Consider the following 15,425-nt stretch of genomic DNA (forward strand, 5'->3'; position numbering starts at 1 on the left):
CTGATTATTTAAAGAAATGAAACCTGCCTCTTAAGCAGGTATGGTTTCTATGGGGGAAGTATCATGTTATATAGCTATCTTTTGAAGGCAGGCTCTAACAAATGAGGTTATTATATCCACAGATAGGGTGTTGCTGTGAGCTGTGCCTACAATCTAGCCATTTCTTTTCTATCATTCTTTCCAGCTTATCAAGCAAGTGGAGGGTGGCTGTATACTGGATGGTTACTAGTGAAGTTGTTGGAATTTACAGGTGACTGCTAACAAAAGCAAAATTATTAATCTTAAGACATTTGGCAAAAACCCTTTTGTATTCTCAGCTTTGCCAAATTCAGCTCTTTCTGCCTAAGCAGGGAGCTGAGGGGGTTTGTTTGGGAGACATTCTTTCTAAATATGCTAAAGCCCTGTGAATAAAAAGCAAGAGTTCCAGAAGAGTCAGTGAGGTACAGAGAGATAAAAGCTATTGTTCAAGGAGGGAGAGCTGCTTAATTAGAGCCTCCTTAGAAATTTTTTTAGAACAAAAGAAAACTCAATTTTGAATTTCAAATTTTTACATTTTCAAAAGTACTTTTATTTAGTAGCCTCTTGGAAGATATTTTTTCCCCTGCACATTTCAAAAGTCCTCCCCAAATCTCAGCAACCATCTGCTTCAGGAGCTTCATGTCAAAAGGACCACATACCAAAGTCTCATCTTGAGAATGCATTTCACATCTCTTCATTGTGTGTGTTCATAAGGGCACACACACGTTTGTATGCACATACGTTGAAACCCAGAAGTTCATCTCTGTTATGACTCCTCAGGTGCTAGTTAACTTTGGTTTTTGAGGTGGAGTCTCTCAGTGGCCTACAACTCAAGAACTGGCCTCGGCTGGGCAGTCACAGAGCCTCAGCAATGTTCTGCCTCCCTTGGCCCTGTTATTACCAGCATGCACTACCACACATGGGGGATTGAACTCAGATCTTTAAGCTTGCATAGCAAAAGCCTTACTAAGCTATCTCACCAATCCCAATGTTCATTCTTCTCTCACCTGACCCCTCTCTCCCACCCTATCTAAAGACTATGGCTTGTTTTTCCTAAACCAAAATGTTGGATTTTGGCTTCAGATAACTTTTACTCATAAGAAAGAATGATTAAAGTTTCCATAGCCTGTAGTTTGAAAACTGAGTTCAGTATAGGCACGTGGATTTACATGTTACCACAATCAGTTTCTTTTGTATAAAGAATGAACTGTTCTGGATGGTGGGTAGCAGGCCTGTAATCCCACTACTTGGGAGGCTAAGGCAGGAAGGTCACAAGTTCAAGGCCAGCCAGGGAAATGTACTGAGAGATTGTTGCCACATAATGAAAGTTAAAAATGAGGGGAAGGATATGATTCAGTGGCAGTGAATGTGCTCACTACACAAAGGGAAAAAGTAGAATGAGCTTAAAGTATCTTAACCAAAGCAAAACCCAAATGAAATGCAACACCCAGAAGTCAAGAGAACCAGGGAAATAATGGGTAGTCCATGTACAAACCTGAAACCTTAAAAGATGTAATATATAACATGAAAAGACAGACATCAATGACTGGTGCTTATTGAACTGATGTGTGTGTGTGTGTGTGTGTGTGTGTGTGTGTGTGTGTGTGTATGCACATATGAAAGAGGTCAGAAGACAACCTCCAGTATCATTGGTTTTAGGCACCATTCAAATTTTTTAAATTTGTTTTATTTTATTTTTTTCTTTGAGGCAATGTCTATCACTATCCTAGAATTTGCTAAGGAGGCTAGGATGTCTAGTCAGTGATTGCCAAGGAGATGCTGGTTAGGGTTAAGGTTAGCATTAGCATTAGGGTTAGGAAACTGTCTCCATATTGCTGGGTGTGGTAGTTTGAAAAAGAAAGGCCCCCATGGGCTCATATATTTGAATGCTTGGTGCCCAGTTTGTGGAACTATTTGGGAAGGATTAAGAGGTGTGGCCTTTTGGAGGAGGTTTGTCACTGGGCTTTGAGATTTCAAAAGGCCACAACCCAGTCTTGTTCTCTCTCTGACTTTAGCTTGCTTATCAGAATCTAAGCTCTCAGCTGCTGTTCCTGGGTCATGTCTGCCTGCTGCCATGCTCCCTACCATAGTGATCATGGACTAAGCCTCTGAAACTGTAAGTAAGCCCCCAACTAAATGCTTTATAAGTTGCATTGGCCATAGCATGACTAAGACACTTGGATTACAAGCATGCACCATCATACTTGGCTTTTAATTTGTGTGTGATATTTGGATCAAACACATGTCCTTTTGCTTGTGTGGCAAAAAGTTTAGCAACTGAGCCATCTCCCCATCCCCAAGCCATTTTGGAGCCCACAGTTTGAAGCTTTATACAAAATGAATCCTATGTGTTTGATTAGATCAATAATAATCATTAGAGGAAGTGTGGGAGTTTGAATGTAACTGGCTCCCATAATCCAATAGGGAGTGGCACTATGAAGAGGTGTGGCTTTGCTTGAGTGGGGAATGGCCTTGCTAGAGGAAGTGTGTCACTGTGAGGGTAGATTTTGTGTTTTCTTATGATCAGGATATCACCCAGTGAGTCCGTCGACTTCCGGTTGCCTTTGAATCAAGATGTAAGCATTCAGCCTGCATGCCTCCATGCTCCCTGCCATGATGGACTGAGCCTCTGAACTGTAAGTGAGCCACCACAATAAAATGTTTTTCCTTTATAAAAGTTGCTATGGTCATGGTGTCTCTACACAGCAATAGAAACCTAAGACAGAAGGCCAAAGAATTACTTAGCCAGTTTCCATAGAAAGTAGTGAATTGAGAAGCCACTCACTTGTGCCCTGACTCATGAGCAATGGTGAAGGCAAGGCCAAGTCCTGTGTCTTCATTGATGGTACAGCTTCGGTACTTACTGCACATTCCACTGATTGGGGCAAATCCTATTAAAAGATCAATTTTAAATATTAACAGTAATTTGGTATATACATATACAGTTTAATGGATTAACACATTTAAGTTTTTTGCAGAAGAATGTTGAACATTTTTATTGTCACAGAAATTTATATGATTTGACTAAGCTTATTATTAGAGTCAGAGAAATTAATATACTGACAGTTACACCAATGTATAATGTTAACTTAAGAGTGGCCTTACAGTCTAAGTATGGAATATACTCTCCAATCATGTACAGATCAAATTCACTTTTCTCACATTCACAATGTGACAAGTGTCCCATTCTCCAAAGTTACTTCCCTGTAAGAACAGTTACACAATCATTCCCATTATTTTTTTGTTCTATGTTGATCAACCTTATAGCAGAAGGATTTCTTCTTCCCAGCTTTGAGATCTAACAACCATTAAAACAAGGGTTGGTGGCCATATAGAGTTAAATACATACTTGTGAACTGGCTGCATCCACCTCCATGTCAAACCATGAGATCATCCAGGAAGTCTAATATGCAGGCACACATGTGTTATGGTAACATCATTACTTAACTAAGGTGTTAATTATGCCACATGACAGAGGTAAGGGAGCAAGCATGTAGGCTAGGTGATAAGAGTTCACAGAGCTGCTAGATACGGGAGGGGTACTTGGTTATTGTGCGGCTGTCAGTGAAGTTGACTCGTCTATAGGTGTCTAGCTGGCTATTTCCAGACTTGCTCTCAGTCTTACCTATTTACATCCTGGACATGTAAAGGTCTATGTTTTCTGATATATGGTACCCTAAATTGTACTGTACATGTAATATTTGCGTGTGTGTGTGTGTGTGTGTGTGTGTGTGTGTGTGTGTGTGTGTGAGTTTTAAATTAGGTATATGAGACTCAGGAAGGTGAATCATTTGCTTTAGGCAGCAGAGTCCTGGACTTGGATATTCACAAGGCATATGTGAATGTTTAAGCCTGTACAACGTGCTTCTTAAAGAGAGTGACCTATGGAGCAGATCAGGGATTGATTCCTGGTGGCGTGTTTGCTGTTTTCAAGCCTTTGTTTATACTTTTGTCTGCGGTTGTCTCCTTAGTATAACTTCATTAGACAGAGCTTCACTCATTGGTTTATGCATGTCTGTGACTGGTTTCCCACTAACACAGCAGATGTCAGTAGTTCCCACTCTGCAGAGCATAGCATATTTACTACAGGACCCTCTACAGCAAAAGTTAGCAGACTTTGACCCAAATAACCCAATCCATCCAAAACCAAAGGTCCAGTTCCTGCTATGAGCAACTGAATCAGCTTGGAAATACAGCAAGCATGTAAAAGATACTGTTCTTGTGCTGAATGTCTTGTGCAAAAATGGGAGAACAGAGTCCTTCCAAGTCAATGAGCTTGCTAAAGAAGACACTGATAACCAATGACACAGTGAGGTATGATGCCATTCAACAGTTTTTCTTCAGCTTCCCAGTTATGTGGTCATGGTACTAATAGAATGCCCTAAACTGTGGTTAATCAAATGACCTCTTTTACTTCATTGGTCATCAATTAGGGCAATAAAGAAAAATCACCAATTGATTGATATAAAGACTTTACATACCACAATAAATCAGAACACATTCATCATGGTACAAGGAAGCATTCCACAATTTAAAGACTTAAATATATCCAGGTGCCACATGAGGACCCCAGGCAACAAGTTGTGTGTTTATGTAACAGTGGTCTCACGGGGAAAATGGTGTCTAGTAATGTCACAGCCATCTCAGGATACCATACCTAGTGTGTCACATGGTTCATTCTTCCAGGAACAAATGTCAAATCCTGTGAGTAGGATGGCATGGTCATGCCTCTTGCCATTCTTTCCCACGAGCGCAGACTGCCACTGGCAGAAGCTATTTAGAGACTGGTCTGCGTGGTGGTTGATCAGCAATCCTCCCTATGGGAAAGGTGCAGAGATTAGAGAGTGATGATCTTGCCAGAGTGAAGAAGGTTGAATCATTGTGGCTGTGACAGCAAATGCAGAAGCACCATCTTTCTAGAGGAAATTATCGGTAGAGGAAAGCCACTGAGCCAAGAGCTACCAAAAAGAATCTAGTTTAGGTTAATATAAATTTTAAAGTAAACTTGAATTTTCAGTATGCACTTTCTACCTAACTACATTTTTAGAGTCAAAAGCGTTTTTGATCTTGATAAATTTATTCATATGGAAGTTCAATAATTTCTTCAATAAAGCATAACAAAGACAGCATCCATAGTTTACTGCTCTATGAAGTTTGGTACTTAAGAGGCTACAAGTAATCAATAACACAATGTGAGTTTACTGAATGGAGAACCATTTACTAGAGATTAGGTCTGGAGAGATGGCTCAGATGTTAGGAGCTCTGGCTGCTTTTCCAGAGGACCCATGTTCAATTCCTATCATGACATGACTCACAACAGTCTATAACCCCAACTCTGCAGGATCCAACACCCTTTCCTGGCCTCTGTGGGTACCAGTACATTCATGCCATGATGCAGATATATACATGCACGCAGAACACCCACACATTAAATAAAAGAAGAAGAAAAAAGACAGAAACTATTCTTAAAATAACCATTTATCAAAATGGTTTGTTTAGGCTAAACCAATGACTTAGGTCAAGTCAAATGTTTAGATGATAATTCTATCAATGAATCAGGGTGCTGCTGGTTTCAGTATCCTTGAGCAGTGTGTGACTAGCACACCAACCCATGTGTTTCCCAAACAACACATACCCTATCTTTCTAAAATTCCAGGATAACTTCACACAGCACAAACCTTTGTAACTCTACACACCTGGGTAATTAGATCCATTTTCTTTTCCTTGTCTGGCTGTCTTTTTTTCACATTCTTTATTGGGGTTAGAGTTGAAGAAGAAAAGCCCCAGGGGCTTTGAAAAATTGTCTGTCTGATTGGTGAGATCATAGAGGAAAATAGAGCTTACAGATGAGAACCCTGCAGAGTAGGGAGTACTGTGCAACTGAGAACATTATTTTATGTTCTGTTTTTGCACTTTCCCCAATTCCTCTGTCATGCACCTCACCATAATCAATTCAAGGCAGTTGAAGGCTCTTTGTTTATTTTTTTTGTCATTATTGGTGCTTGGGAGACCATAGACTTACTACAAGAATTTTATGATGGTAAATTCTCAAAATATACTTATGTATTCACCGTAGTATTAGTTAGTGTATTTGACCTATGAAGTCCATCTAACCCTAAAAAGCTATGACCAGCTGGGCGGTGGTGGTGCACGCCTTTAATCCCAGCACTCGGGAGGCAGAGGCAGGCGGATCTCTGTGAGTTCGAGGCCAGCCTGGGCTACCAAGTGAGTTCCAGGAAAGGCGCAAAGCTACACAGAGAAACGCTGTCTCGAAAAAAACAAAACAAAACAAAACAAACAAACAAAAAAGCTATGACCAAATTCACCTTTATCATAAGGACTACATATTTATACCAAGTATTTACATTTTGTATATTGACAATGTTATACATGTATTTAATATTTACATATAACTGTTGACACATGTATGAATATATTATCTAGATTGGTATATAAAGGATTGTTTTGTGGTAACTTAGCTCAGTGACCCTTATTAGAGTGCACTTGCCCTGAGGAGATGGTTAGCAGACTTTCAAATATGAGATTCATGCACTGGTATACAGTAGGTATTCAATAAATGCATCCTCTACCGCACAACAATTGAATAAATGAAGTTTGCCACTTACAGGTTCTTGCTCCAAAAGGATTAGGCTCACAACCACGATATTTATATCACTTCCAATGGTCCCATCTTTGAACAAGCTAGAAACCTGTTGGGACAATTAAAGCCAAACAGCATCTTTTAAAGACACAATCCTGCATGGAAAGAATCAATCAGACAAACTGATAAGGATGTCGGCTTCAATTTTATCAGATACATACATGGATCTACAAGAGTGATTTTCTTAACATTCAAAATTTTCAATTAAAAAAAATGTGGTTAAGTGTGTGCCATTCCACCCACACAAGGGTTCTTGATGATGCTCCTTACCATATTCATGACTGTGAGAATGTACGTGGTAACATCACCCTTGCCGTGTTTTTCCACCATCTTTGCATCTGCCACCACGAGGGTTTCTACATTGAGACCCTTTTGTGACTTTCCAGCTGATCTTCTGGGCCGCCCTGTGCCCCCATATTCATCAAAGCGTAGATAGGTGTCCTCTGAAGGAGGCTTGGGGGCATCTGCAGCAGACAGAAGAGCATTTGGAAGGAAGATCGTCAGAAGAAATCTGGGTGACGCAGGCCAAAAGAGCAAAGACAATGGGGAGGTGACACTGGGCATCTCTGTTGCCATATGCCCTGGGGCTTTGCACCTGAGATTCATTCAACAGATGCTTAGATGCATGGATGGGTGAGCTGATGGACAGGTGGACAGACGGGTAGATCCAGAAGTGTTAAAAATGCTCAGAGGTAAGTTAAAGAAAACAAGGTACAATTCTAGTTGGCAGACAAGCAGGTCAACAAATGTCAGTGATGGAAAGAGAAAAAAAAATTCACTTTGGGAATACATTGACTCTGTAATGCCAACAGCCAAGGGAGATGGCAGAAACACTCTCTTATATCCAACCTGACAGCTCCGATTTGTGTGAGGAACCCTCACCTGTCTGTGCTGAGCAGTGTGGGACCCGGTTGCCATCTGTGGCTACCAAGTTAGTGGAATGCGGCTGGCGAACATGATGATCAGGTATTTTATAAAATAAAAAAGGTAATATATTTAACTTGGCCCCTGGAAAATACAAACATCTTCGAAACAATAAAGTATCTAAAAAATCTAACTTTTCAGCATTGAGTCTTATGAGATCTACACACAGATTAAACATTTCCAATGGAAATTTGTTTATTAGAATTGACACTGAGTCATAAGAGTAAACTAAGTAGATTTCCAGAATACAATAGGAAAGAGAAAATTCAATTCTTCCCTAGAAGTTTGCTACATTGTTTATAATTTGAGATGACAATATTTTGTATGTTCTGAGTTAGATAAGAATGCTACTGAAAGCAATTTGCTTTTAAACTTTTATGATTTGGGAGTTTTGTTAACAGATGTATGAGTGAGTGTGTGGTGTGTTTGTGTGTGTGTGTGTGTGTGTGTGTGTGTGTGTGTGTGTGTGTGTGCACATGCATGTGGAGGTCAGAGGTTGACAATGAATGTCTTCCTCCACCTATATCTTTGAGGCAGGGTCTCTCAGCTGCACCCAGAGCTCATCAATTCAGCTAGTTTAGTTGCAGATTGTCCAGTAGATCCCGCTTTCACCTTCCTAATGTGCAAAGATTACAGGGTGTGGGTGGGGGAAGGGAACCTGGCATTCACATGGGTGCTGGGGATCCGAACTCTGCCTATCATGCCTGTGCAGCAAGTGCCTCATTACACTGAGCCATCTTTTTAGCTCTTACTTTTGATTTTGTTTTTAATGGCAGAATCTCATGTAGCCCAGAGTGGACTTAAATCTCTGTATAGCCAAGGATGGGTTTGAACTCCTGATTCTCTTGCCTTCAGCTCCCGAGTGCTGGAATTACATCACTATGTATACATCACTATGTTTGCCTTGAACTGGTTTTGAACATAGTTGTTAGGAAATGCAAACTTACATTTGGTTCTTATCTACTGGACATTGCTGGTCTAGAAAAGAGCAAAAGAGACTGGAAATACAGCTTGGCTGGTTCAGAGCTTTACTGCCTATAGGTAAGGCCCTGAGCTTGACCCCAGAACTGGGGGAGGGGGAAACAGAATGGTTTTTGTCAAAAAAGGGGCTCATTACACATGTCAAGCTAGGTTTGACCTCATAATTCTCCTGCTTCAGCCTTCCAAGTGCTGGTATTATAGGTATCTACCACTGGCTCATAGGGCATGCCTAAGAGTTCCCCTGCTCTCTGTCTGCTCCCCTTCAAGAGCTGACATTCCTGGGAGGTTTCCTGAGAAGTCTCTGTGCCTCTAGAAGGAATGGTCAGCCAAGGCATTTATCTCTGATTTTTATTTCTCACTATAGAAAGCTGGGTACCCTCCCTAAGACCACAGAAACTAAGATAACCTTTGGTTAAAACTGGGAGATGCTAAAAAAGCCAAAAAGGACCCGCATCTACATCTTTCCTAGTTGAACCTAAAAGAGCCATTCCTTCAGCATGCGATTTTACCAGTTCTTCTATAAGGCAGCATCTGAGAACAAAGTCAGTGTAGCTTCACTGACCTGCCATGTTAGTGAACCCAGCGGCCCCCAGGACTACCCATCGAGGACCTCTTCAGAACAGACAAGGAAAGTCTCCTTACATACATTTCTTGCGTCGTCCACAGAAATGCTGCCTTTGCCACCTTCGATGGCGGTACTCTGTCTCTTGGCTCTGGGAGGCAGGGGGAGTGTGACTTGGGGAGTGACCAGGATAAATCCGGTGGGAGCCAGGGTAGTCTTGGTACCGCTGGACCCTCTTCTCTGCTGTCCTTTTGTACAGGACGTGAGGATGGTGGCCTGCAGGCGAGCTGTAGTTGTGTTCCTGGGCCAGCAGCTGAGGTAGCGGTGAGATGAGGAATTCATTGTCTCGTGTCCTTATCAGACCTGACTAAAAAAGCCAAACACAAGAGCACACTCATGACTCCATGCGTTGTCTTTTTCTGGGTTGATTCTTGGCATCTTTGCATGGATTAATTCCTGTGACGGGGCACTGTGCAAAATGCTTGATATCTGTTTGCCTTTTTAAAATTACAATTACAATTTTGTGTGTGTGTGTGTGTGTGTGTGTGTGATGCATGCATTCCTCTATGTGGAGGTCAGAGGACAATTTATAGTAGGCTATTCTCTCCTTCTGTCACATCATCAGACTTGGTGTCAAGCAGCTGTGCCTGATGCACCCTCTTACTGGCCCTGTCATGTCATTTTTATCTGTGTCATCACATGTTGCTGTAAAACTCCAGTTTTACAAAGGGGGCAATAAAAGACTAAGTGGGCTGGCACTCTATTTCCTAAATCAACGTTAACCATAGGTATCCCATCAACTGTATTTTTTAAATGTATTTATGGTAGTAGAGGGATCAAATCCAGGGCCCTACACATGTTAAATACATCATGGATCCCTAGGCTATCTGGCTAGGCTGCCAATATTTTATGCCTTAATTGATTTATTTGTGTACATGCTTGTGCATGTGTGTATTTGTGGATGTATTTGTGTGCGTTTATGTGTGTATGCTCCATGTATGCATCTGAAAGCCAATGAGAAGGAGGATGTTGGGCATCCTGCTCTATTACTCTGCCTTATTCCCTTGAGATAAGGTCTCTTTACTGAACCTGGAGCAAGGCTTGTATCCAGTAAGCCCCAGCCATCCTCCTGTCTGCACATCCACAGTGCTGAGATTGCAGGTACATAAAGCCTTATCCAGATTTTCATATGGGTGCTGGGCTTTGAACTCAGGTCCTCATGCTTCTAGAGCAAGCACTCTTACCCACTGAGCCATCTCCCCAGGCCCTAGACTGACAATGTCAGTAAGTGTTTTTGGAGGACTGAGCTAAGGGATGGATGTCCTGCTTAAATGGCTTTGACTGATAGACCCTGATGAAACCTAGATGGAGTGGTGAATAGAAAAACAGTTCATGGCTTGTGTAGTAAGAACAAGGCCTCCCATTCTGATGTTGTACGTGCTAAAGTCATGGAAGGACTAGCGAGAATGGCTGAGGAAGGAGCATGCAATGGCCTCTATGTGGAGGTCCAGTGACTCCAATGAGTTGTATTATCGTAAAGAGATGCGTTTGTGAAATGAAGAAAGGACACCCACTGATAAGCCCACAGTCACAATTACATCTTCCAAGCTCATGGCATAATCCATGATGTACTGTCGTACCAAACATGTAGCCATGGCTTGCCCTTGGCTTGCAGCACAAGGTTCATAGCCAGGCTACCCAGGCCTCCTGTGGGAACTGTGGGAACTGAACCAGTAGCTTCAGTTTTGCTCTGGAGCTTGTAAGTAGAGACAAGTTTTATGGTCCCTACCCAGGCCATTTGAATCTGGATTTGTATTTCTTATTAAGACCGGCAGATGATTAGAATGCACTGCATCCTGCATGATGAGGTCTGAGAAACAGGCCTGTGGTAATGACGGAATGAACAGAGGATAGATTTAGAGACATAGGTACAGAAAAGTTCTGATGGACGATTACCAACTATGCAACAACCCAGAACCTCGGAGCTTTTATTAAGTACAGCAGTTAATAAGTTAGCTAGTTTCAGTAGAGAGTCTACAGGAGAGCAGTCTCAAGCTGCAGTCATCTTTGAGGAGGAAGGTTTAGTAGCTAATTTTTGTACACACTGCTTAGTCATTTATAAACACTCATACTGACACACACAGTCAACACTTGCACTCAGACCAGAGAAAGGCTTTGGCAGCTCCAAGTCTGACCTGTACAGGGATCCCTTTGCCAATCCTATGGGTCTGAGGTACTGAGTCCTTGACGTGGCCTTGTCCATGTCAATAATACATTCACTCAGGACTTAGTCTACTATGAACACATCCTTGGTTCTGCATACGCATGCCCACTAGAGTTTAGGAAGCACTGATTGAGGCCTTCAGATGTGCTGCTCATTAGCACCAGCAGGAATCTCAGACACATGAACATTATGTCCCTGGTACCTCTGGCTTTTTTTTTTTTAACCATCAGGTGATTAATGGAATGTACAAACAAGCTATGAACCCATGCTTGAGGCCTTCCCTTCACGTGCAATGAGGGAGATTTTGACCTGCCTTGACCACTTTACAAGGAGAGACAGAACAAGCATGGCAGAAGTCCTTTGTATCTTTTAGGCTGCAGCAATTCAGATGCTGATAACGATGACTCACTGAGCCAACACATGCTCATTGAGCATCTGCCATGTGCCATACAATAGGCAGGACACGCCATACAACAGTGCAGGGGAATTTCAAAGCGTGTGGTTAGCTGTCTGGGTATGTGGCTGTGTTGGATCAAAGGCAGCTTACACAGGAATACGAAGTCAGCACCTCTCCCAGGCTCTAGGATGCAGTGGGGCAGAGTGGATGATGGGTATCAGAGTTTAACCCGATGTTAGAGTCCAGCTTTGCTTCCCTAAAAGAAGCCCCAGAATATATTATTTGGACTTGTTTTTTTTCTGCCCTGTCAAAAGTTTGATGATTTCTGAGAAAGTATCTTATGGGTATTGACATATTTAGATCATGGGGGCCAAAAAGAAAAAAAAATGGCTTCATTCACCAGGCATATTGGGCACCTAAGTCCTGATCCTTTCTAGGCACTGGCATGTACGAAAGGAACACAGAATAAATAGAAAGGACATTACATTTGTGTCCTCGTGGAGATTATGAGAGAAGAGGATCAATCATATTAAAAAGCATTATTGGGCTGGGGAGATAATTCAGTCATTAAAGCGGTGGCCATGTAAGCACAAAGACCTGAGTTTGAGCCCCAGAATTCTCCCCCACAATCAGTAGGCATGACAGCACACCCCTGGAATCCTGGTGCTGGAGAAGCAGAGACAGGAGGATCCCTAGGACTCATTGGTCAACCTGCTTAGTGAGTTCCAGGCCAGTGACATACCCTGTCTCAAGAAACAAGTTGATGACTCCTGAGGAAGGCCACTTGAGGTTATCCTCTGCCCTCATGTACATATACGTGTGTGTGTATATGTGTCCACTCACACGGGAACACACAAATGCATACAAACTGAAAAAAGCAAAATCCCACCATCCCAGACATGCACCCCCCCACCCCCCACCTCCTACTTCTAGTTCAGGCAATGCTACCAGAAATTTCCATCTTTAATCTTGACACTTTCTGCCTAGTCCTCGGCACCAGCCAGAATTCTCATCAAAGATAAATCAACACATATAGCACTCTCTGCCATCCATCTTCTTGCCAGCTCCACAGATTTCTGAATGGTCCCTGGGGGCTTCATGTGTCCTCTGCCCCTCTCCACCCCATTCTAAACCAAACGCTTTTTTCACACTTTGAACTCTTCTTCCCACCAACTGGCTGTTTCATATTTATTTTCTTCCTTTGAAATTTTCTAGTAACTTCTTCGACTACCGGTAGGTATCTCAGACACATGCACACTGTCACAGCTTCCTCTGCCTTTTTCTCTCTTAGCCATCCAGGTGGTCAGTGGAATGTACAAACAAAAGATGAGCCTGTGTTCCTTTTGAATATGTTAGTCACTGGTGTCCCTGCTACTGTGCCATGTCCTCAGAGAAGCTGGAAACCACCCTGTCCCCTTTCCAAAGGATCACAAGCCACGGTCAGTAGTCTCCCTAGCTCTCGCCAATGAGAGAAATAAAATCCAGGTCTTCCCACACCTAATACAACATATCTGTGATCACGTGGACCACACAAGAATCCTCAGGGCAATTCCCATGCTAACAAACAACAAATATTGGTTTCTTAGTCAACAAGCATGTGTCAGAGTGGAGACTAGGTGGGGAGCAGGCCATCAGGAAACAGGAAGGAACCAGGCTTGGGAAGTAAAGGGAAATCCAGGTGCAAACCCAAGTGGAATCTGGGGTCTCCATTTCCTGTGCAGAGCCCTCTCCTCCAAACCATACTGGCCCCTCTTCTAAACTACGCACGGACAAAAGGCCCTATTTACAGCCCTCCCCAGACAGAGGCATTAGCTGAAAGGGAAAAAAAAAATGCCTCAAAGCCCTCCAGCTTTCTTTACTTCCTCACTTGGTTCAACTAATATCCTTTAAGTGCCCTGACTGGATGGACCGGTTTGCAAGTTTTCTCTTTTTTCCCCACATCACAAAGACTCTAGGCTGCTCAAAGGCACAGGGGTCACTTCTGTGTTGAGACATCAATAAAATAGTCATCCTGAGGCAGGATGGAAAGATAGGGATAATTCAGTGGATGTGGGGAGGGAAAGCAGCCCCTCTCCCTGAAGTCTGCTTAAAACCTCTTGCTTGTTGAGAAGCAACCATCACCAGCACAGATGACATCATTTGCCATGAAGCAATGTTGTTTTTATGGAGAGATGTTGTAAATAAGGGAGTTAAAATAGCAAGGATTCATGCTGAAGACTTCTATCCTTCCCTGGCTTCAATTTTCCAGGAGCCTCACAAACCCCATTTACACTAAAAGAAATGCATGATGCCCCTTGAGGGCTATGGTTTTATCTTATCAGATTTAATCCCATCAAAGGCACCCCTGGAGCCAATCTCTAATCTCAGTTATCAAGAAAGAGGGGGATTCTAGGCAATCCTTTGATAAGTAACTTAAAAGACACCCACATTGAGTTTGTGGGTGCTACTCAGACACTCAAGTGGGACTCGCCCGTAAAATGCCCACCCACACATGAGTGGGTTTTACTTTTTCCCTGATTACTTCTCTTTATATCAATCCCCATGCTTAACTCCGTGTTAAAATATTCTCCTAATAAATCTCAGCTGTGTTTCCTATTGGATCACCTTGAAATTCTTTTCTATGGCTAAGTCAAGACTCTAGCTTCTCTTGAGTGGACATCTCTGCAAAGACCCTTTCAGCTACTACAGGAGGCAGCATGGAGCTGTGTCTTCAGCTGACACCCACTTCAGCTGACGGGCCTATATTGCGGCAAACACATCAGACCTACACACTTCAGCTCAGTACAAAGGACAAGTGTCTAAAATAATTCTCTATAACAAAACAAGAATTGCACGGTGCTAGGTAATTAAGAGAATATTCTTTCTCTGGAATATGATGAAAAGCAATGCAATCTAACCAAAGAAACAAACCATAGCTTAAAGATACAGGCCCAGCACAGCCAAATAGAACCATGTATGCGCGGCCTGTGTAAAGCCTTTTTAAATTACTAAATGAGTGCAACATTCTGCCTAAATATGGTGAATAAGATGAACTGGTGGTCTCCTGTGACTTCTAATTCAACAGAAAAAAATCAGATGAAGCTAGTAAATATCACAGATGAAAATAAAATATTCATTAGTATACAGAATGGAGTTGCGGGAATTCTATTGGAAATAACAGAAAGTGTGTTGTGTGTGTGTGTGTGTGTGTGTGTGTGTGTGTGTGTGTGTGTGTGTGTGTGTTATAGCAAGCTTTCTAAGTGAAGCTCGTTGAGACCAGAAGATTTTTCCTGATCCAGGCAGAGAAACACTGGATGGAATGAGAGAATGAGATCACAGATCTAAGAAATGGAAAAAGTAGGGGCAAGCAGGAAGAAGGCTGAGACACTCATAGAGGACTCCAGTACACTAAGCTGGTGACGTTATCAACTACTGAAGGCTGAAGACTTTGTCAAAATAACAAAGAGATAAACAAAACAAAATTAGATGAATGGAGAAAGAAAGATCAGTACCCAACTCTCTCTTCCCTCCACCAAGGGAGGCACAGATGATGACCCATGTGGGGCGCCCCCTACTGGACTCTGCAGAAAGGTCAGCATGCAAGGATTGTATTAGTATTGCATCTTTAATGACAGACTCAAGCACTAAGTTTAAAAAGAAAGTGGATATTAACCCCAGG

The 15,425-nt window shown here is 42.3% G+C and overlaps 1 protein-coding gene across 2 annotated transcripts in view; it reads right to left on the reverse strand.

The window, feature by feature from the left end:
• The window catches only part of Adamts18 (ADAM metallopeptidase with thrombospondin type 1 motif 18), a 145,326-nt gene that overhangs the window by 70,965 nt on the left and 58,936 nt on the right, over positions 1-15,425 (reverse strand). Inside the window, exons 3-7 of one of the 2 annotated variants that reach the window (XM_037206290.1) lie at positions 9,231-9,513; positions 6,950-7,143; positions 6,645-6,728; positions 4,676-4,835; positions 2,804-2,909 (exon numbers count right to left, since the gene is read on the reverse strand). In XM_037206290.1, the coding sequence (XP_037062185.1) occupies positions 2,804-2,909; positions 4,676-4,835; positions 6,645-6,728; positions 6,950-7,143; positions 9,231-9,513 (827 nt within the window). Of the gene's footprint in view, positions 1-2,803; positions 2,910-4,675; positions 4,836-6,644; positions 6,729-6,949; positions 7,144-9,226; positions 9,514-15,425 lie in introns of both variants that reach the window. The other variant, XM_028869781.2, reaches the window with a different exon arrangement.

This window comes from Peromyscus leucopus, chromosome 5, assembly GCF_004664715.2.
Source record: "Peromyscus leucopus breed LL Stock chromosome 5, UCI_PerLeu_2.1, whole genome shotgun sequence".
Lineage (NCBI taxonomy): Eukaryota > Metazoa > Chordata > Mammalia > Rodentia > Cricetidae > Peromyscus > Peromyscus leucopus.